Source organism: Diadema setosum, unplaced genomic scaffold (genome assembly GCF_964275005.1).
Source record: "Diadema setosum unplaced genomic scaffold, eeDiaSeto1 scaffold_29, whole genome shotgun sequence".
NCBI classification, from domain to species: Eukaryota; Metazoa; Echinodermata; class Echinoidea; order Diadematoida; family Diadematidae; genus Diadema; species Diadema setosum.
The window spans coordinates 95,059-120,037 of record NW_027307655.1 but is presented as its reverse complement, the minus strand read 5'-3'; the positions used below and the strand labels follow the sequence as shown (position 1 = coordinate 120,037).

General features: G+C 36.4%; 1 protein-coding gene across 1 annotated transcript in view; it reads left to right on the top strand.

Moving 5' to 3' along the window:
* The window catches only part of LOC140245751 (uncharacterized), a 94,609-nt gene that overhangs the window by 57,380 nt on the left and 12,250 nt on the right, over positions 1–24,979 (top strand). The window contains exons 11-13 of the mRNA XM_072325276.1: positions 727–912; positions 3,323–3,499; positions 3,999–4,051. Coding sequence (XP_072181377.1) covers positions 727–912; positions 3,323–3,499; positions 3,999–4,051 — 416 coding nt within the window. The remainder of the gene's footprint in view (positions 1–726; positions 913–3,322; positions 3,500–3,998; positions 4,052–24,979) is intronic.

The following is a 24,979-nucleotide window of genomic DNA, read 5'->3' as shown; positions in this document are numbered from 1 at the left end:
CAAGCATGCACCACTAGCTAGCATGAAAATCAATCAAAGAAATAAATCTGACCGCATACGTCACGTATCACAAAACCAATCACCCATTTGAATTTACATGCCCTCTTCTACATTTTCTTTTTCTTCTACAAAAAGAAAACCGGGTTTGTGTCTCAACTAAATCTAACTCTTTGATAGCAAATATCAAAGCCATTATGACATAATATCAGTTTTGTGGATGCACTTTCGCGGAAAGGACAGACTCTACGTTTTCTCGACTCAGTTGTTTTGTTGTTTATGTGTAAAGATAATGAATTAAAATATATAATGAATTGATAATAAAGTGTGCGCTTATTGTGTTGTGAATAGGATTTTTGCTTGTATAATTGTGTATATTGTATTCATTTATACGTGTATTTGAACATGTATGTACATGGTATGTATGTATGTATGTATGTATGTATGTATGTGTACATGAAAATATTCCTTTGCTTACGAAAAGAATTTCCTTTATGAATGATACATTAAGCTGAATCTGAATCTGAATTTATGGCAGATTAGTTTTACAATAGACATGACGTCTTTCTCTGATAATGAATAGACCTGTTAATATTTTAAGGCATGATCCGGGCTTTACGCTTGCATTCCTATCTCAATGCACAGAAAAGCAAATATTATTAGTCCTTTCCATCCACTATTTTTTTTTTCTCGTTTGACCAATACTTTGGTTGATGCGTTTTTCCACAGATACAAGATATGACGTTGGTCGTCGGTGACGACAATTTTTATGGCAAACATGAGCCCTCTGCGGCCCAAGATTTGGCCCAATGGATGTGCGCTATGCCATGTCTTTCGAGCTTCAGTGTGAAATACTTTTACCTGCTAGATGATGATTTCTTCTCAACAGCCGCCAAATTGGCAAAATCCTGTCAGGTATGTCACCTTTAATTTGTCATCATGAAAATGCTTCATATTATCATGGGACCAAAAAATGACAAAAAGGCATTCTATCCATGATTGATGCCAAGTTACAAAGCAGTAGCTTTATGCTTTCAAAAGTTATTAGACTTGAAAGTGAGGAGTGTACCAAGGATTTCAAGATATGAAAAGGGGCTTCTAATAAATATCTGATCATTCTACACTCCCCCAGAAAAGGGTTGTAGAAAAACTGCTGAAAACACACTTTCTCATGCGTGTTATGATCCAAAACTAATAAAGTAATCTAGAAGAAAGATAGCTCTTTCAGAAAATATGAAAATGTCAAGAGTGACTTAGTTTACCCATTTCACTTATTTTGAGTCCTGACGTAAAATCAAGGAGTGCGACTTTTTGTTCGTTTTGTGGTGCACGGTCACATAAACTAATATTTGAGTATTTGTGACCGTGCACCTCAAAACGAACATAAAGTCGCACGCACTGATTTTGAGTGACGACTGAAAATAAGTGAAATGGGTCAATTTAGCCGAACTTGACTTTTTCATATTTTCTGAAAGGAGCGGGTCTTCTTTTACATTATGCTAAAATTTGGTATCATAAAACAGACAGGAAAGTGTGTTTTTTGGCAGTTTATCTCGAACATTTTAGGTAGAATAGTGTGATGAGGTGTGTCTTTAGAATCCCTTTTTCATTTCTGAAAAACCTTGTCCACACTCTTCACTTTCAACTCTAATAACTTTTCAAAGGATAGGGCTACAAATTTGAAAGTTGGCATTAATTATGGACAGAATGCGTTAATGAGGCGTGCTTAATTTCAGTTTAATCTGATAATCCCTTCATTGTTGTTACTCTGGTGGTTTACTTCCTGTTTTTGTCCCATTCATCGCACAGCCAGCACGGTTTGGTAAAGATTAAGCGCTTGAATAGACACTGTACTTCAGAGCCTCTTTTCTCAGTTCACACTTTTCCTGAGTTTGTGCTTTCTTTCCAATATTTAGATAGGTTAGGAGAGTCCATTTGATTAGAGTTATACATCATTTTAAAGCTTAAAGTCTGCTCTTTCAGAATATGGTCTTAACTAAAAATTCATGTCTGGCGACTTTTTGTTTGTTTTGAGGTGCACTGTCACATTTGTGTAGAGATCACCATTTCCATGAATATAATATCTGGTTATCCCAATGATTGAAGAATCATCAGTTGGAAAAACAATCAATGTGTCACATCCTGCCTGTTGATATATTGACTCATGGGGCACCTGTCCGGTTCATAATTACCCCCATCTGCTTGCCTATCATTAACTTGACTTTATGAAAGGTAACCTCCCCCCCCCCCCCCCAAAAAAAAAAAAAAAAATGTAAACAAAAAATAAGAAAACAAATATAGGAAAAGAATTGCCTGCATTCCAGTTTGTGTCACTAGCTTGCATGAAGATCAGTGAAAGAAATAAATCTGACCGTATACATATAACACAAAACCAACCATCCACTGGAATTCAAATGCGCTCTTCTATATTCCGTTTTACAATGGCAAGATTGGGTTTGAACCGTTTAATGCAGTTTCTCTTGGCGTTAAGTATTTCTGTGCAGATAATCTCTTACATAAATTGTGATCCAGTGTGCACAGCGGACAGTCATTAAAAGCTTTCTCTTTCCACTAAAAGATAGTTTGGAAAAGAAGAAAAGACGACAAATTAGAATGAAATACAATACAATGGGACTCATCGATCTCAGTAGAACCTACTCCACTCCACTCAATACTACCTGTCTTTGAGACTTCACTCCTATCTTGAGACTTCTAGGAGTATACTCTTACTGATCTTCCTGTGATATACTCGGGTCTTTTGGAGCTGCATGACAACACACTTGAATCTGTCCTGCTGTTCAGTATGAATGAGCACATACAGTACCTATGGCCTGTAGGTGATTATGTACAGAATAATATCAATTTTGTGGCTTTTTGCAGTGCATTGTGATGAATTCATTCTGGGTGCTCAAAGGCATGAACATCGGAAACCTTTTTTTTTTTTTTTTTCTTGTTGCAGTCTCATTCTGTATTTACATGGAAACCATAAGGTCTGTTTTGACCCATACTCCCATTTGTCCTCTTGTCTTTATTACCTTTTCTGACGACCCCCCCCCAAAAAAAAAATAAAATAAGAATGGAATTTATTGCACTATGTCATAAAGTTATAGGGTATATATTATTGTTCCCACAAGAATTCATCAAAAATAGTATGTCGTGTGCTTCGATAGCAGATCGTGACTGTTCTCTGCACTTCGAAGTAATCCATCTTTCAATGCCTCGATGGGTTTAATCAAGACGCAATAATCAACATGAACGATGGAGGACGGGACAATAATAGTGGAGTATTCGTGGACATTTGCTGTCTTCTATTCCTTTTCGTCAGATCTGCAAACTTTCCATGGAATTCAAATGGGGTTGGAGGTCAAACTCAACGTCATCAGCAGCGAATTTTGCCAGATTTCTGTGCCACATGCCCCACCTTGAACGTGTCGATATTAAATGCCTCGACCTGCCAAAGATGTTCTTTACGGGAATGACTTCACAGCCATCAATCTGTAAGGTAATTATAGGACACTGTGATTGCTTGAATACTTGCTGAAAATGTGAATAGGTGTGCATCCATAGGATCAGAGTTCAATTTCAAATCATAGGCCAGTTTTTCTGATGTTTATCCTTCCGGGGAAAGGTAAACTGAACATATATCTAATTATGCAAGCTGTTATGGCTGTAAATTTAAACAGAAAAGAGAGAGAGAGAGAGAGAGAGAGAGAGAGCGAAAAAGAAAAACCATTCAAGTTATCTACGGAATTATCATTTTATCTCCGCTACACAATTCACAAAATCGACGCAAGTGCAGGGTGTCTAAATGTGTCAAAACGCAGAGACACGAGATCAAACAATCTGTATTATTCATACGCGAGACTTATGAGTGAAATGTTGCCATGCACCTATTCTCCTTTGAGAAGAAACAAAATGGACTGTTTATTTTGATACGTATTTACACGTGCTATTCATACATTTTTACCTATGCGTTTTGTTATGTTTGCACATTGCTGCAGATTGAGGCCATAACCATCAATGGAAAACCGTTAAACGAGTGTCTCAGTAACAAGTAAGGAGGCAACACGCTGGTGTTTCCTTTACTTCTGTGTATCTTATTCTATGTTTCAGAATATGTAATGTTTTTTTTTTTTTTTTTTTATTCGATCGTCCAGTCCTGGATTCTTATGGATGGGCTTACTTTGAGCGTATTGGTACACCCAGGTGGAAGAAAATCAAAATAATTATAATATATCTTCTCAGTGAAACACTCCATACACCATACTGGGATATGTTTTCCTCCTGTAACCTCTAATATATATATATATATATAAAATCTCACGTCTTGTATATCATTAGTGTGTTTGCTATGGGACAAATGAGTAGAGTCTCAAAGTGGGTGAACTGCGCACTATATTTTTTAAATTCATTTTTCTTACCCCAAGCTTATTGCACCATATTATATTAGTATGTATTATTTTTCTTTTATGTCATCTTGTAGCTTTAAACATTCCTCTGATTGTCATCTCCAGTAAAGACAGAAGAAAGGGATAATTCGTGGAACAGATGTTGATGGCTACGGAAATATGGTTACTGGCCTGAGGTTTATAACGTCGAATAATCATTGATTTTGAAATGTTCATATACTTTGAAACTATTATGCTCGGTAGAAGTTGGTAAAACTTGGAAGAAATTATCCAGTAGAGGTTCAGGAGCTTATCGGATGTTGAAGTCACTGACAGTTCGTAAACGACTCCAGGGACACAAATGCTGATTCATTATTTTTAGTTATTGTTCACATTTCTTTTCGAATAAGGAGTTATTAACGGTCGAGACCGACGTTTGCTGACAGTGATCCGTTTCCCCCTTATAATAGATGATGGCTCTGTATGCATGTCGTCAGTCAGCTTGTCTCGAGCCGCCCACATACATCTACAAAAAAAAAAAAAAAAATATTGCTGAGGTACATAAAAGGGGAAGAGCGGTCATTTACGATCTTATTTGGCGTTTGAAATAGCAGCTAAAACGGAACATTTCTAGTTCTTTTCTTGTGCCCCTGTCCCTACGCTACCGGATTTGGGAAACATTGTGACTTTATGCTTTAAATTCAAATGTACAATGTATAAGGCTCCGTAGTCTTAGCTGCTTGCAGAAGCTACGGTTGTTACTTTTTTATACCAAAAGTCTTTGAAGCATCAACTGGGCCGCTGGAGTCAGACAAGAGTTGTGGTTGCATTTTTAATAACTGGGTGTGGTGATTCCAATTGCATCGCATTTTTTTTTTTTTTACACACCGTGGATGGGCAGATGCTACTCTCTTCCATATCTCATGTTCACAGCACAGAAGTTACATTTCGGTCAGATAACTGTAGATTTATGTGATGTATCATTAACCTTGGTGACATAGATGTAGAACAAACACACACACACACACACACACACACGGAAAGCATACAGGGTCTAAAAAAAATCACAGCAGAAGCGTTAAATTTAATAACAAGTCATGTCTTTTCGTTTAATGGCACATACAGAGACGCAGAGGTAGCCGCAGCCAAGTGAGAGGTTGAAGAAAGTTTCACCTACTCCGAACCATCTTAAAAAGAGCAGAAATATTATGACCGAGGAGTTTGGCTACTAGCGAAGACCAGAAAGGAGAGACCGGCATACAAGAGAATGACGTCAAGACACCGGAGGAGAACTTACCATGAAAAAAAAAAAAAAAAAAGAGGGGTCACAGACTTATTACGGGATTGATAAACCAGTAAACCAGTTACAACCAAGGGAGAGAAGACACATGGAAGGCTGGAGAGATTGTTGAAAGGGCAGTAAAGGCTGAGGACGTTGATGGTTGAGTCGAGAAAAGTCACTAGCCGGGGGCGGGGGACATCGAACCAGAATTCATCGGGTGAAAGAAAAACCATGGAAACAGGGAGGGGTAAGGGTAGATGAGGGGGGAAACTAATTTGGTTGAGAGTTAAAACATGAAAATAATGCTGAGGAACCACTTAATGAAAGTCTCCACAACGACACTCGGAAAGTCTCAAGAATAATATCTTTATTGTAACTAGGATAATCTAAGAACCCTACGTTTTATGTTGTTGTTGTTGTTGTTCTGATTTCTTCTTTTATAAATAACACCCACAGGCACAGAGACTTGCAGCATCTTGACAATTCATATTGGAATGATATCAGCAAAGAACAAATTGAAAGAAAAGAAAAAAAAAAGAAACATCGAACAAACAAGGATTAATGCAAAATTGTAGTGATGACAGTCATCTTCTCTAACAGACGATAGAGGGCGATATCTCATACAAATTCTATTAGAGAGCAGCCTTTGGTTACATTCTAATGACCTAAAGTATCTCTGGTAGTAGATCAAAATTATAACCGAGTGGACATACTTAAGATCACCTGGTAACGTTTCTTTTTTTATCAACATCTCAATCATACTATTACTGAGGGCAACCTTCGAATAATCCATGTAGGCATTTCAAGTCAAAGTAAGATTCCAATAAACGGTTATTGGAACCATGCACTGTACTCAAGCAGTTTTTTTTTTTTTCGTTTTTTTTTTCTCTGATCCTGTTTTCAGAATCAGTTGAATCCTTTTCATCTTCAATGGAGTTTGCCCGATTTTTTTTTTTTTTTTGCTAATCCCTCCCTTTTTCTAACATGACTAAGAAAAAGTTTCACTTTATTTTGATTTAATTTCATTTTTTTTAATGCAAACAATTTCCTAAAATAATGAATAATAGTAATAAACAAGCGAGGTTAGCAATACCGCGCATGTGGACACGAGTAGCAATTCTAACGCAGGAAGAGACAAAGAAAATAAATGTGTGAGTTTATTACAGACTATGTTTCAAAGAGTATTGGTCTAACGGAAATGGGTGGTGGAAATGATTCAATATCATTTTTTTCTCCCTCTCTTCAAATTACTATGTCAGCTTTTGTATTCTTCTGGTATTTCAGTTCCCTCAGCTAACACTACCATGTATAGTCTGAAAGAGTGTTACAGTGTGGCTCGGAGAGCATGCTCCATTGTTTAGCATTTCTTCGATTTTTTTTTTCGTTTCACTGTTTTACTTTAAACATGTTCTTTGAACGACCTAAGCGGTGCATCATATTGACACAGAGCATGCTCCATTGTTTAGCATTTCTTCGATTTTTTTTTTCGTTTCACTGTTTTACTTTAAACATGTTCTTTGAACGACCTAAGCGGTGCGTCATATTGACATATCATCAAACAATCAAGAAAGAAAGTAATCGTGTACCACCTTTCTCCATGAAATTTAGGCTATTTGATTATCTTGTCTTATCTATCCATGAAAAAACCCTTATATATTTAATAAACTTACCGCAAAGGCTCAACACTGGTAGTTTTTTTTTTTTCTCGTTTGCAAAAGTCATGACGTAAGTAGAATGATTCATTCACGTATACGTTATTGAAAATTTAATAAGAAACAGATCACATTATTCTTTGTACACTACAGATAACAAATAAAATTAATTACCGAACAAAAGCTAAAAAATCAGGACTTCCCCATCCTCTCTTTCACATTCTACAAATCGCTGTTCACGCTGGTATGATATGTGTTGTTCTTTGCCTTTAATAATGCAATAATAAGGTCATCTTCATCCAGGGTACCTCTTCAGTGTCGGCACTGCTCATCCAGATTGTCCTTTATACCAGAGGGCCCTTCCACACTTGGATATGAATGGACTACCTTTGTGGGCCATGTATAGTTCATTTTGACTGACTTAACATAGGCTTACATTGTTACTAGTTGCTGTATAGTTTGTATATGTGTGAAACACTTAAAAAAAAAATGTACATAGCTACTATGTTATGTAGGCAAAACAATGTATGGATGTGTCAACCCCTCTTGAATTAACGCTGCTGCATTGTTATGTCATAGCCCTTCTGTGTTTGTTGTCGTTAAGGGTTCGTACTGCCAAATGACGTTATGTGAAGAATATCTTATCATGATAAGAGCCAGACCTCATTGGCAGTATAATTACTTGGGTTGAAAGTTCATATCAGTATTTGCTGTAATAATTTTGTCTTTAAAACGATACAAATAACTACGCATTTTTATATATTAAAGGGACTGTATCATAGTAGAGGACTACCTGGTTGAGATGATGATTCACCTCGTAACGTTTTGCGAGATATTTAGAAACTACTGCATGAAATGTTGAAAAGCATACAATTATAATGGGAATCAAAAGTTTATTTAAAGTTGGTTTTGAAATGACTAAGATATCTACAAAACAAGAACAAACAAAGAGATCCTAATAACATTCGTGGTCTCTAAATTTTATTAGGATTACTTTTTTTTTTTGGATATCTCGGTCCTTTTTATTCCAATTTCATCAAATAGACATCGAATCCTTTTTGAAATGACATGCTCTTTCATATTTCATAAGAGGTTTCTCATTATCTCACCAGGAAATGTGAATTCTTGAATTCTGACCTCAACAAGCACTGTACAGTCTTTAATTACCAGAAGAATGTCAAGGTGAACAAACTGCATTTATATGCGTATAATGCGGAGAGAGAGAGAGAGAGAGAGAGAGAGTTAGTTAGAGTGGGAGGTCAATAAAGACCGTAGTAATGTACGAGAGAAAACATTGCCCAAATAACATCATAAATAGTTACTTTAAACCTTTTTATATGCCAGCTTCGAGTGAAAACTCAAACCTGAGCCTTCATCCGTCTGAATAATATCTTTCTTTCATTAATGTAATGTTTCATTATTACAGTAAAACATTATGGTAAGACTGCAAAAATGTTTTTCTCAGTCAATATTTTAAGTATGAAGTGTGAAAAGAAAAACAAAACTTTATATATGCTGATTGTTAATTGAAGTGCTTTGTGTGATCAACCTTCCCACACGGATGCGAAGACAGTGCAATATCAAAATGAAGAGGTGGCCTCAAGCAATTGAGATATCGGTTCCTTCGGGAAAAAAAAAAAAGTTATATCTTTTCAGGATTGTAGAAACTTTACGATTTTGAGACAGTTTCCTCATTCTTGCTTAACTGCTTATTTGAAGGGACTTCCATTAACTGTACAACATATCCGGACACCTAGAGAAGATAATTATAGAGAGCGTTTCAGTCTGATGTCACCCCGAAACCTAGCGATGCTTCGTCACCGTGAGAAAATTGTACTAGGCGTTTATTTCGGACGGTGAAATATCCTAAAAATTGGGCTTCATATGGCTGTGCCATAGGTTGTCATTCATAATGTTATGTACTTCGAATAAATCTTCCTTGTGGAATGTGCTTAGATTTTTCTTTTTATCATAAGTGATACGAGATGTGTCGTATTATTAATAGACTGTTAACATACCTGCTTGAAACATTATGTTAAAAGGGGTTGCCTTTGGTTTTGTATTGTTTCATTTCATATCATTTCAATTTATCGTCATATTTGTCATATATATCATAATAGAGTATATAAATACAAGAATTATTAAAACAAACATAAATTAAATGAGACTTCATTGGAATGTACAAGAGTTCTCAAGAGTTTGACTTGGTATAAACACAAGGTCTGTATACATGAGATTTCAACTGTGGTCATGATGCGAAAAATATGATGGGGCCTACGTAAAAGCATTAGCTTGTACAGCCACAGGTCCAGTGATAAATCAGGTTACGGGAAGTTTAAAATGCCGATCTTTTTAAGACAAACTATAACTGGGGGGAACCGATTTAAAAAAAAAAAAATCCAATTGAAAGTGTTACTAAATAAAATACAGCAAGGTTACATGTTGAAGCAATATTATAACCTACTACAAGTAAGGACATTGGTAGAACAACATCTGGGATTGCAGAGATTCAAGGGGTGTGAAGTATAGAAAATGGCATGAATGCGTGTGTATTAAGCGAAGAAGTAATATGTGAAAGCTTATAAAATTGACATTTCTCTCTTTCTCTCTCTGCTCAATTCAAACTCACTAATTCGCAGAAAAATTTCATATACCCTTTCCGATTTATAGAACTCAAAAAGAGATTGAGATATTTATGGAAGCTTTTGTTTTCTTTCTGTTATTGTTGTTGTTGTTGGGTTTTTTTTTTTTGGTTTCCGATCAAAAGTATACAGGAGAGAGGGAGAGAGAAAGAGAGAGGGAGAGAGAGAGAGAGAGAGAGAAAGAGGAAGAGATGACGGGAGACCAGAAGACATTGCACTAATTGTCATGTTTATTGGAGGGTTTCCTAGTTCTGGCAGAAGTGCAGTATGCCATGAGGGTACTTATTTTATTTTTCACATACACACACAAAAATGATATTAATAATTCAGTGTGTTTTTTTTTCTTCTGTTATCTACATCACTCCAGCCATGTTTTCATTTTTTGAAGTGTTGAGAGAACATAGTGCGAAGGTTATACAACGTTTAATGTAAAGAGTTGAGACACTTAAAGCAAAGATCTTACTTTCGTCTTCTTTTCTTTTCCTTTTATGTCCTTGTGAAAAGTAATAAATATATGAAGAGTTTGTTTGCAAAACCCGATAAGTCCATATTTGCCAAATGGAGATATTTGCGATTAAAGGTCAAGAAAAATAAAGAGAATAATAAGAAATTTTTTGATTCTATTGACCATAACTTAAAAATGTACCTTTATATGTAGTGACCAATAAATCATTTAAAAGGTATTATATTTTACTTTATGACAGAGACCGTACTTCAAAATCTTCTAAAATAGACTTATCGGTTTTTGCAAACAAACCCTTCATATATATATATATATATATGTATATATATATGTGTATAGCATACTTTATTTCCATTGCAAATTAAAGCATGTGATAAATAATCCTAGGATACTACCTGCCCACAGGCAGGTACGTACAAGGAAAAAAATACAGTGGACCCAGTCCATCACACCGCAATAATGGTTATTGACATTGACACAAATATATACAAGTATACAAGTACATTTACACACAAACATGATACATGAACAGCTGTTTCAAGACGAAAAAACAAAAACTTACAAAAAATGAACTTATATCAGCATATACTTAACCTAAGAAACACACAAAATAACTCATTCGCGAAATTCATTACCAATAAATTACATTAAATCTGCTCAATAAATTGAAATAATTATTTCACATCCATTGTTGCAGAAAAAAAACCGACAAAATATACATAATGATAAATACATATGCAAAGATATAAATCCTATAAATATACATATTTCAACAATACAAAGGGGGAAATCAAAATGGACAAAACCGGCCCGTAAATAATGACTGTATATAGACATGATATGCATAATCATATTCCTCCCACCTCACTGGTATAATTCATTATGATGGCGATGATGATGGTGATGATAATGATGATGATGATTATAATGATGATGACAATATTGATAGAGATGATGGTGATGATGATTATGATGGTGACGATGATGTTGATGATAATTATGATAGTGGCGATAAGGAAGAGAATGATAAGTCTAAGATGCCATAGCAGTCCATCAATTCTTAACCTTGGCAATCTCATTTCAACCCTCTTAAACTTTTGCCTCTGTTTTGTTATTTCTATTTGGCATATTTAATAGGGGAATATCATTATAAATAAATATGTTCAGTTTTACAGAAAAAAAGTGCGCCTTCCTTCTACTTGTTACTAAAGTATATGTAAAAACAATTCTTTGAGCCTTATGGAGGAGCTAGGTCATGCACTGTAAAAGTGCCTGAAAAAAAAAAAAAACCTTTAAATTCTTAATACAAAGTACCAAAAAAATCAGAAAAAAAAAGATCCAGTTCTGAAAACTTCCCCGAATACAATACATAAAACAAAACAACAATTAATGAATTTTCTCTGACAATTTATACCAAAGACAATTCATCAGAATTTAAGATCTTTTCACACTACCTATATTATACAAAACAAAATCCATTCATTATTCATTACAGATATAAAACACATTCATGACAGATTAATATACTGATATGGAGCGCAGAATGTGCAGCACAGATGAGGGGTACATATTATCGATGATAATCAATATCATTGACCTGTAATGATCAATCTACAATACTCGCCAAAAAGAAACATGAATATAAAGGCCTGCATATATATGTCCGCACATGAGCCCGTTCATATGTGTATGTGTATGCGTTTTGTGTGTTCATAATCATGTGTGATTGTGAAAGATGAGTGTGCGTGGTGTATGTGCATGTGTGTGTGGATGTGTGTGTGTTTGTGTGTGAGTGTGGGTGTGTGTATTACTTTATGGGTGTTTATGTATGTGTGTACATAGAACTAGTTAGAAACACCAAGAATCTTCCGTTGCAGGCTGGAGATATGCCGGTTTTGTCCAAGAGGGTTCGTTGCGGGCATTATAAATGGCAGACGAGGTAAGAATAGCAATCTTCGATATGGTTCTTATGTGTTCCCGAATTCTCCGGGTGTCACTAACAAACTTGAACAGCTTAGTGAGTTGACGTTTGTTTTCCTTGGTCAACAGTCCCCTGGATCCTACCTCGAAACAGATTAACTCACATGAGTATCCTTGGTTCTCAATGTCAAGCACCAATGAGGCGTATTTTTCTGATTTTCTGTTGTGAGCGGAGTCAATATTTGATTCAAAAGGGACGGTGAGCTCGCCAATTACTACTGATTTGTTACTTTGATTGACTAAGACTATGTCTGGTCTTTCTGAGGTGGGTGTGAGATCTGACGGGACCGTACCTTCATTGATGTCATGCCCCGGGAGGTCTGCATGACAGATAACTTTGTCTGGCTTCAATTTGCCTATGAAAGAAACTAAGTACTGCAAGATGCTATCATGTCGATAATTGTATCTACCCTGTTCCAGTGCACTTTTGCAATTATTCAGAATGTGCAATAGGGTTTCGTGATTTCCGCATAATGTGCAGCGGGTGTTTAGCTTTTTGCCCCATCTGCTGAGGTTGTCTGCCGTTGGGAGGGCGTTGATAGCCGCACGAGTTACAAAGCTCAACACGCCCTTAGGGAGGTTAAATATGAGTGATCGCAATGTAAGGTCACCCTTTTCTAACTCCACCAACTTCAGAAAGTCACCTTGAAAGACCAAAGGAGCGACTTTAGATCTCCAATAATCTTTCTGTTCTTCTTTGAGTATCCCCCTGATCTTAGTCTTCGTCTTTCCAATAGTTACATCTTGTGTTTGATGTACATAACTTTCACAGACTGCAGCATTACATAATGACATTTTCTTTGACCATTCTGACTCCCGTGATACTTTGTTATACAGAGCATTTTGAACCTTAGTGTCAGCTCCTAAACGGGAGGTTGCATGTGCTAGTACATGACACTCTTTGTACATCTCAGATATGGTTTTGAATTGGAGACCGTCTGGGCTGTGGAGAATAGCCGGGGTAGCGCCGTGTGTTGGTATCTTCAGCCATAGTTTAAGTTGCTTAGTTACCATTCCGTCAAGAATAGATAACTGAGTGTTTGTCATATCATGTACGGTAAGGGCATAACGCAAAGAAGGCAAAGAGTATCTGGTCAGCACGGCTACTTTGTATTCATTTCGGACATGACTTTCATCAACATTGTTCAAGATATGTGACAGTTTCTCTTGGATAAACATGAAAGCGTCACTAGTCTTCATCCAAAATGTTAACAATGAGCCCAAGAACTTTTCAGGTTTTTCTTTCACGTTATGAATTGGAGTACCATTAATCGAAAACTCGACATCGCATGGCGATCCACGACAGATCGAAAAACAACGGCATTTGGATTGCTTGAGAGTTAAATTCATACTACCAGTTAAAGAAGCAATTTCATTCATCACACGTTGATGCGTACGTTTATGACCTGTGATTAGATTAAAATCATCTGCGAATGGCACACTGATATACCGTGTTCCGTTCATGTTGTAACCACATTTATCTTCTACTGACTGAAGATAATTTAGAATAGGATTAAATACAAGCAGGAATATGATGGGGGACAGAGGATCACCTTGGAACACACCTCTGTAAAACTCAAACTTAGAGGTCGACCACTGGGGTCCCCGTACCTCCCCGTCAAGTCTAGAGTACAGGTTTTTGACATAGGTCCTGAGTTCAATAGGGAAAGAGTAGTATTCAAAAACATAATGAATGAGATCATGCTCTATTGACCCGAACGCATCCTGAAGATCGAAGAATGTTATATGAAGAGTTTTGTTCTTAGCCTTTGCATTACTGAGGAGTTCATGGAGGACTTGGTTATTCTCAATACAACCGCTGATACCTCTCAAGAAAGCCTTCTGCATGGTAGGGTTGATAAGACCGTTTTGAATAGCAAAGTTTTCGACCCTCTCCGCAAGTATTTGGTGGTGTAGCTTGCCAACGCACGACGTGAGAGCTATCATCCTAAAGTTCTTGGGGTCGTCAGTCGAACCGGACTTGTGAATAAGGGACACAATGGAGCTCGACCAGTCGAGGGGAGGATCTGCGGTCCGCAGAAGTTTCGTGAACAGCGTTGCCAGATAGTGGTGCGAGCTAGGTAGCTTTCGCAACACCCCATACATTATCCCGTCATTACCTGGGGCCGACGTAGGTTTTTTTCTCTTCAGAATACACTTAATATCTTTGGGTTTAATTGGACTGAGATCAAAAGATCTGGTGTCCACATCAATGTATGGGAACCATGATAATTTTGCTTTGTCGATGGGATTGCCTGTAGAGTATGCGTTCACAAAATAACGGTCCGCAGTTTCTCTTGTGAAAGACGGTTTAGTGGAGGGTTTCTCGAGGCATCCTGATGAACATTTTTTGGCAAAGTTCCAAAAATCTCTCACATACAATTTTTCTTGACGTCTGGCTTTAGACTCGTTTCTCTTATCCCTCTCAATTCTCTTCAGATGACTATGGGCCTTGACAGCTTGTCTAAAGAGTTTCCTATCTTCTTCAGTCGCATTTTTTCCGTACGCCTTTTTTCTAAGTTTATTTTTTAGCTTAGTAACATCTTGCAGTGTTTTTGATGAAAGTTTGGAGTAAAATTTGTTGTACACACTCGTCTCGTCAAAAGTACAGTCGGGATGGTTTAGCAAAATCTCAGTCAAAATGTCAACAAAGTGTTTACAAGCTTCTTTCGGACTGATAGCGTCAATGGCTAGCTCATGATGAATAGGGGCTATTCGTGCTTTTAAATCGGAGTCTAATCGCTTCCATTCATCAGCATCTAAGTTCGGAATGTTGAACTTTGAGCGACAGTGACCAGATTTGACGCCAAGTGTGAGAAGGGCACTTACAATCAGGATCAAGGGAATCTGGGCCATGATGAATAGAACACTTCTTTAGATAGAAGAATGAGACTTTCCCATACACAGGGTTCCGTCGGCAGTGTTCGGCAGTATGTGAATATACAGCAAAAGGAAATGTAAGTCTTACGAGTGGGACTAGGCAAACGGATCCAATACAGTACAAAAATTTTAGAACAAAATTTATCACTTGGTATTCCTTAGATGCAATCCCCAAAAAACATGAAGACACTCACGATCAGCGATAAAAGACTCTGGACCATGATGATTGATGGATCATTTCCTTTGAAATAATAGACAAACACAGGCACCTGATTCCGTTAAAGCATGGTTCAGCAGTATACGAATATAGCATGCAGTTGGTGGGACTGAGCACATGAATCCATGACAGAGCAAGCAGTGATCAGGAAAAATGGCACTGGATATCCTTTATAGATGCAGTCCCTCAGGGCATGAAACAGACTCATACGTGGTGACAGATACATACACAATATCAAACAGGTAATAATGGTGCGATCGATTGGGCGACTGCAAAGGCACAGGCAAAATTTGCAGCGGGTGTAAACCCTACAGCCTAGCAGTATCCGCCATCTTAGTAATATATATATATATATATATATATATATATATATATATATATATATTTATATATATATATATATATATTTATATATATACATTATGTGTATTATATATATATATATATACATTATATGTATTATATATATATATATATATATATATATATATATATATGAAGGGTTTGTTTGCAAAAACCGATAAGTCCATTTTTGAAGATTTTGAAGTACGATCTCTGTCAAGAAGTACAAAATAATACCTTTTGAATGATACATTGCTCACTACATAATAAGGTATATTTTTGAAGTTATGGTCAAAAGAAGCAATTTTTTTCTTATTATTCTCTTTATTTTTCTTGAACTTTAATCGCAAATATCTTCATTTGGCAAATATGGACTTATCGGTTTTTGCAAACAAACTCTTCATATATATATATATATATATATATATATATATATATATATATATATATGTATACACATATCCCTAGTTGGCACCTTAGGGAGACATATTGGGGGGAAGTGTCTTCATTAGGGAGACAACTGGTCATTAAGGAGACAATTTTCGTGTCTCCATTGCGTAAACTGCCATTGAACATGTAATAATAAATTTGCATATAAAACAAATGGAAATGTCTTCCAAATGACCCATCTAGGAGTATATATATATATATATATATATATATATATATATCTATATATATATATATATATATCTATATATATCTCTATATATATATATATATATATATATATATATATATATGTCACCCTGCACCTCTTTTGACCATATCTTTATATGTAGTGACCAATATATCATTTAAAAGGTATTAGTTTGTACTTTATGACAGAGATCGTACTTCAAAATCTTCAAAAAATGGACTTATCGGTTTTTGCAAACAAACCCTTCATATATATATATATATATATATATATATATATATATATATTCATATATATACATTATATGTATCATATATATATACATTATATGTATCATATATATAGATATATATATGTCACCCTGCACCTCAAAACAAACAAAAAATCGCCAGACATGATTGTTTTAGTTAAGACCATATTCTGAACGATCAGACTTTTAGCTTTAAAATGATGTATTATTCAAATCAAATGGACTCTCCAAACCTATCTAAATATTGGAAAGAAAGCACTCGGGAAAAAAAACACTCAGGAAAAGTGTTAACTGAGAAAAGAGGCTCTGAAGTACAGTGTCTATTCAAGAGCTTAATCTTTACCAAACCGTGCTGGCTGTGCGATGAATGGGACAAAAAACAGGAAGTAAACCACCAGAGTAACAACAATGAAGGGATTATTAGATTAAACTGAAATTAAGCATTCCTCATTAACACAGTCTGTCCATAATCAATATCAACTTTCAAAGCAGTAGCACTATCCTTTCAAAAGTTATTAGAGTTGAAAGTTAAGAGTGTGGCAAGGTTTTTCAGAAATGAAAAAGGGATTCTAAAGACACACGTAATCACACTATTCTACCAAAAATGTTCGAGATAAATTGCTAAAAAAAAACCACAATTTTTTGCCCGTTTTATGATACCAAATTTTAGCATAATGTAAAAGAAGACCCGCTCTTTCAGAAAATATGAAAAAGTTAAGTTCGGCTAGGTTGACCCATTTCACTTATTTTCAGTCCTCACGCAAAATCAGTGTGTGCGACTTTATGTTTATTTTGAGGTGGACGGTCACATATATATACTGGTAACGAATGCGTTACCTTTTCCAAAGAAAACAGAGAATAAGGAGAAGACATGTATATGTGACCGTGCAATACAAAAAGAAAAAAAAAATCGTTAGGACTGAAAATAGGTGCAATGGGTCAACCCTGCCAATCTTGAGTTTTTCGTATTTTCTGAAAGATCAAGACTTCTACATTTTACTAAAATTGTTGGATTATGAAACAAACGGTAATTACATATTTTTCATAGTTTTCCTTCAACACTTTTTTTTTTTTTTTAGAATAGTGTGATTAGGTTTTTCTCACAGAGTCCTCTTTTCACTTCGAAAAAAAAAAAAAAAACATGTCCATACTCTTCACTTTCAATTCCAATAACTTTAGAAAGAATCATTAGGTTACATATGCATACACCAAGTGTAGAAAAGAAAATAATCATGCTGGCATTGCATAAACATGAGGGAAATAGTAAAGTTTTGAAGTGTTGCACTTGACCTTTGACCCCTGACCTTTGACCCCATGAACCCTACATTCTCTAGATAATCACTGCCAGTCAGTACATGTATATACTATGTTCAATGAAGATACCTTTAACAATTTTCCAAGGTACGGAGAAAAAAAAAAGAAGTTTTAATATCTTTACTTGACCTTTTGACCTTTGACCTTTGACCTCATGACCCAAACTTTCACCAGAGAATCCTAATTGGGTAATACATGCATACACTAAGTTCCAAGAAAATATCTTTAGGCATTGCATAGATATGGTGGAAATAGTAAAATTTTATGTATTTGACCTTGACCTTTGACCTTTGACCTTGAGCATGTGCACCCAAAAGTTGATAGGCACAACTTCACCCCCTAATACACATACATGCCAAGTTTCATGAGGATACCTCAACAGGTTTTGATAGTTACCTTGTCCACAAAATTCATTACGGACGGACGGACGGACAGACAACCCGAAAACATAATGCCTCCGGCACCACTTCGTGGCGGAGGCATAAAAAACGGGTGCACGTCACGAGACCCACACCCGCGTGTCATACAGCCTACAAGTCATACAGCTCACAAGTCATACAGCCCATGAGTTATACAGCTCAAGAGTCATCCAGCCCACGAGTTCGACACTAAGCTAACAAGGCCCACGAGACAGACACATTATGCCCCGTGTTGTTCTGTCGAACTCGTGGGCTGTTTTCACCTAGTGTCGAACTCATGGGCTTTATTTGCCTAGTGTCGAACTCATGGGCTGTATGACTCGTGAGTTGTATGACACATGGACCTGTTTTTAATGTCGAACTCGTGGGCTGTGTGACTCGTGGGTGTCGGTCTAGTGGGATGACCTCCCCCCCCCCCCCCCCAGCAACAAAACTTACAGGCCTTCAACGTATTCATGCAAGTATTCACAATGCTTACAAAAATGAAAAAAAAAAAAGAAAAGAAATCACGTTGCCTTGCAAAACACCAAAAGCTGTACTTAAAATCACAGCGAATACAGCATTGATTATTGCAATACATGCTCAAATATTAAAGTGAATTATTAAAGCAAAGTCGGCCACGTGCTTATATTGGCCAAACTGTCATGTTGATTGATTGAATCTTAACAAGTACAAGCTTGATTTGATCACTGATTCGCAAAAAAAAATAATAAATAAATAAAAAAAAAGCTGACGCATATTATTGCCAATTGATCACCTAAAGATTTGACGTAGAGTTGATTAAAATTAGTAATATACATTGTATGACACTAGTACCAACAATGCGGATTTCCACATGCCAATCAGTGTATGATGCGTGAATACTTTTATGAGTTATAAATGCATAACATAATATGTGACCCTGCACCTCAAAACAAACAAAAAGTCGCCAGATTTGAATTTTTTGTTAAGACCGAATTATGAAAGAGCAGACTTTAAGCTTTAAAATGATGTATAACTCAAATCAAATGGACTCTGTTAACCTATCTAAATATTGAATAGAAAGCACAAACTGAAAAACAAGTGTGAACTGAGAAAAGAGGCTCTGAAGTACAGTTTCTATTCAAGCGTTTAATCTTTACCAAACTGTGCTGGCTGTGCGATGAATGGGACAAAAAAAAAAAAAACAGGAAGTAAACCACCAGAGTAACAACAATGAAGGGATTATCAAATTAAACTGAAATTAAGCATGCCTCATTAATACATTCTGTCCATAATTAATGCCAACTTTTAAAGCAGTAGCACTATCCTTTCAAAAGTTATAAGAGTTGAAAGTGAAGAGTGTGGACAAGGTTTCTCAGAAATGAAAAAGGGATTCTAAAGACACACCTAATCACACTATTCTACCAAAAATGCTCGAGATAAACTGCTTAAAAAAAACCCACACTTTCCGACCCGTTTTATGATACCAAATTTTAGCATAATGTAAAAGAAGACCCGCTCTTTCAGAAAATATGAAAAAGTCAAGTTCGACTAAGTTGACCCATTTCACTTATTTTCAGTCCTCACGCAAAATCAGTGTGTGCGACTTTATGTTCGTTTTGAGGTGCACGGTCACATATGGTAATATATACAAAAAGAAACGGATCCCGTATAAATACAATTATGGATTGAAGAATTTACAGACAATACTTTGCACAAGTTGTCCAATCGATAGTGCATTCGCGTCATAGGTATTTTTTTTCATACAGGTTCAGAGAAATTTTCATAAGATACCTGCCTGTAGAAAGCGAGGAGGTATAGCATACGATTATGTGCTGCAAATGTTGTAATGCACGATATGCCTATTATAAGCTGTGCACGAGCGGGAATACCAAGTCTAGACAGTATTAAACGCTTCCTTATACAAACTACAACACAGGCATGACCATTGTTGCGTTTCGCGCCCGCTGGAAATTTACAATCATATACCATGAATGCGTTGCGTTGCTATTCATTTCCACCCGAAAAAAAAAAGGGGGGGGGGAGGGGGTTGAATATGCCTTGTGTCTGGCGCAGTCTACCATGAGCCAACAATGTCAACGGCATGTTTTACGCCACACAATGTGCACGTCAGTGGACTTCGATAAAACTTGTGAGCAAATGGAAACGGCCCGCCATAGACGTGTATGGGAGAAGAATGATTGCTATGAACACGACTTCAACAAAAGAGTTTCGTCTGTCATAAAAAAAAAAACACACTCACACACACTGGAATAGGTGGCCTGTGTGTTGGGTAGTGCTTGATCCTAATGTTTGAGAAATGTGACAACTGCGGTGACCTGACAAGCTTGTCGGACATTACGATCAGAACGTTAATGAACTGGGATTTCTATAAACTGTCTTCATCTTCGTCAACCTATGATGGATAGGAGATGCAACCTCGTTCTGCTACTATCATTGGTCTCTGTTGTGTTATGTGGTCTCGCTGCAGAAGGTAAGTTGACAAACTTGTACGCTGCGCTTATACTCATTCGAGCCTTGTCGCGTCATAAGCTTTATTTCACTGAAAAGTGTGAATAATAAGAAAGAGTCCATTATAACATCATCAAAGTGACAATTAAGAGGATAATATGCATGGTGTTGCATGTGCATAGGGATTGATAAATCCTGGATTTTTTTTTTTTTTTTTTTTTTTTTTAGTTTGTTTTCGTTTACCATTCGGGTTTTTTCCCCAGCTATACATCTGTACAAATAACGAAATAACAATGTTAGTATAAAGATGGCAAAATAAGAAATATCCATTCTTGTCCTTAAACATGATAGACGTATGAAAGAATACATGTGAAATTATCTAAGCTTTACATATCTGTAAAATATCGAAGTACAATACAATAGGATACCGTCATTGATAAGCATTAATTCGGATTGACTGGGATGACGGGCGATGAAATAAAAATGTATATAAAAAGTTAAAAAAAAATCTGAACTGAATGAGCTACAGCAAAAAAAAAAAAAAAAAAAAAAAAAAAAATCCCCTCTACCTGTAATGTAATTGTACAATAAATGCAAAATCTCAAGATATATATACAGGACTACGTATAACGAGATGAGTACAAGGATCAGAGAAAGCGATACCTGTTATATAAAATAAAGTAAACGGGATTATGAGTTTGGATATGTCTTCTCATCGTATGCCACAAATAATAATGTTATATATAACACGAAATTCTAAATGTGAGCATACTCATATTACGGAACAAATTCGAAACTAAATTTATCATGCATGACAGTGCATCAAAACCCCAACACAAAGTTGCATCTCATAATTTTACGTTAGTAGGCCAACTCATAAGAGTTGAAACAGATCAACCAAGTCAATTTGGAGGGGGTTTTTTCATGTTTTATAAAAGAAATAGCCATCTTCAACATCACACCTACGCTTGGGATTATAAAATGAATAGGAAAATGTGATATCAACAGTATTTATTTGAACTTTTTTTTTTTGCACAATAGTGGCATCAGGTAATATATGTCTTAGTAATACACACCCCTTTCCATTTCGTGACAACCCTCTGCACACTCTTCATCTTAAACTCTAATCACTTTTGAAAAGATAATGCTATCGCTTCGAAAATTGGGATTAATCTTAACAGAATAATTATTGTTGCAGTGGTTAACATTTGTTCTTTTTGTGGGAGGGGGTTCTATTCATCGCGCAGTTAGCGTGGTTCGGTAAAGAATAAGCGCTTCGAAAGAGTCTCACTTCAGAGCCTCTTTTTTTTTTTTCAATTTACATTTTCCAGAGTGTGTACATGCTTTCCGATATTTAGATAGGTTAGTGCAGTCATTTGAATTTAGCAATGCATTATTCCAAAACTCCTCTTTTAAAATCTGCCCTTTACTAGCAGGGCTCCATTGGAAAGCAGGCCTTGCGGCTTGAATGGGACTACCCTGCTTTTATATAGAAGACAATAAATAAATAGATTAATAAAAACTAAGAATCCATATCTGGTGACCATTGTTGGTTTTGTGATGGAGGTTTAGATATTTCACTTCAGGTCTTAAGCAGATGTATTAGGTGCGAACGACCCCTCCTCTGTAAGACCTACCCCATCCCTGCAAAGACGAGCAGCATGTGCTTGAATAAAACTGACTATATTTTGTTGCTTGTTTTGCTTTAATCACGTAACAATTAAGTTCATCTAGTAATGTCATGTTTATGGTTGTCTGGTATTTGTTTGTCATTTGTTTTTTGGTTTTTGTTTTTCAATTTACTTTAATACGAATGATCTTGTAGTTATAAAACCGAAAAAGTTACATTATCTTTAGAGGGAAGATCCTTTTTAGCTTGAACACTGCCCATGTAATCATATATTTCTACAGTAACTTTAACTGCAAACGAGGATTTCACTTCTCAACTATAAGGGTTTGAGGACGTTCCTCAGCTGAGTTTGTGCGCATCCTAGCTGCGCAGGTTGGCAGTCATTTAACAAAGAGCGTAGAATCACACGAACAAGTAATGAGCTAGCTGAGCTGAGCAGCTGCTAGTAGATCGAGCTAGAGTGTGGTACACACACTTGTACGGATACCTGACAGCTCCCCACCGCGGCCGCGCTGGGCGGCCTCGCTCGGCTCTCGTGCTGACTGTACGCGTTACAATCTGCACGTACTACGCAAAGTTCAGCGGTCCGAGCCGCATATACATGGTCATGGTAGCACAACACTGATGGACGGACTCGGGGAGCTTGGAAGTGGAACAGAGCTGTTTCAATTTTCATCCATAGATTTGTTTTGTGATATGCAGTTCATTGTCTGTTCATCAACATGGTCAAGTGGAGTGCTAAGGTACTTAGGGCCTATAGGCCCTAGTTGGGGACTACTAGCCTACTAGGTGTTAAAAAACAACAACAACACAAAACAAACATAATTATGACTCACATTTTATCTTTAGGTCTAACAACTAAAAGAATCTGAGTATCTCTGTTAAAATCTAAATTAGATCTAAACTGGTCATAAATAATGCAATATTGTTTGTTTGTTTTTGTTTTTGTTGTTGTTTTTTTTGGTTACAAAATAAAAGGTCACGAAAGTATTATCAAATAAGTATTTATTACTTTCACCATTCAGATATTAATTTTTGATTACCAAATCTGGTGTAACAAAAGGAGAATCAAAGATATATATATTTTTTTTTTTCGGGGGACGGGGTACTCAAGGTACATCTCCATAGTTTACAACACGCACTTTACCAACCACTGCAACAACCAACACATGCAATCTACAATCAACGTCATTATATTAAGATTTGTTTTTCCTTTGGAGGACCGTCAGACTAATGCCAAAACTCCCATTTCCTTATATTTCTTCTTCTTCCTCCATTATCACTTTCTGCACATGGTTACAGCAAGTGGGTAAAACAAACAACAAACAAGCATAATATCAATGTGGAGTTTTTCACGCTTGCGTAAACTCCACATAATATCATTATGGCTAATGTGTAAGGGGAATAATAACAAAACGCGCAAGGACCTTCCTTTATTTTTTCACCATATCACTGCAATTGTGACACGTTTTTTGTTATCTGTTTAAAAAAAAGAAAGAAAAGAAAGTGGGGTTTTGAATGAACCGCATGAGATTCATGCATTCTAGCAGGGTATATATCCCTTACGATGATTTCTGTCGCAAGGAGGCTCTGTTAGCACTAAAACGAGCACATGAACCCCCCCCCCCCCCCATTTTTACAATTGTTCTGCTTTAAGTAACCCTTCTTCTACATAAACATCTACGTAAACATGATATGGGTTTTGAATGTACAGCATGACAGTCATGAACCCCACCTAATCGCACCCATCGCACGACAGGTTTATAACCAGATTTGGGGGTCCTAAGATGATTTCTATCGTATGAGGGTGCTGCCAGCACACACAAAAAAAATAAAATAAAATAAAAGATAGCACATGGACCCCCCACTTTTTATTGTTTTTCTGGAATAAGTAAGCCTTCGTCTACCTAATACAATTTGGACAAGTTTTGTGAAAATGACGTTGGTTTTGAATGTACAGCATAAGTTTTATGAACCCACCCTGGCAGGCCATCCCTGCATAACTGATCAGATTTTGGGGACTTACGATGATATATGTTGAATGGGGACGCTGCAAGCACAAAAACGAGAACATGAACCCCCACTTTTTATTGTTTTTTTTTCTGGAATTATTAAGGCTTCTTCTACAATTTGGTCAAGTGTCGTGAAAATGACATGGGTTTTGAATATACAGCATACGTTTTATGAACTTTGTCCGTTATCTCACCCCTAACAGAAAACGTCAATGAGAAGGATTTGAGAGATTTCGGTGTTTTCTGCCGCGTGGGGGCGCTGCTTGCTCAAGAATGAGAGTGTAAACCCTATTTTTAAAACCTTTTCCTCGTTTTGGGTACCTTTTTCTGCAATTCTTGCAAATTTGGAGAAAATAACGTGGATTTTGAAAGAATTATGGGGATTTAAGTTTATCATTGCAGATTTTGTTGCCAATCATGGTCTTGATCCTGTAACGC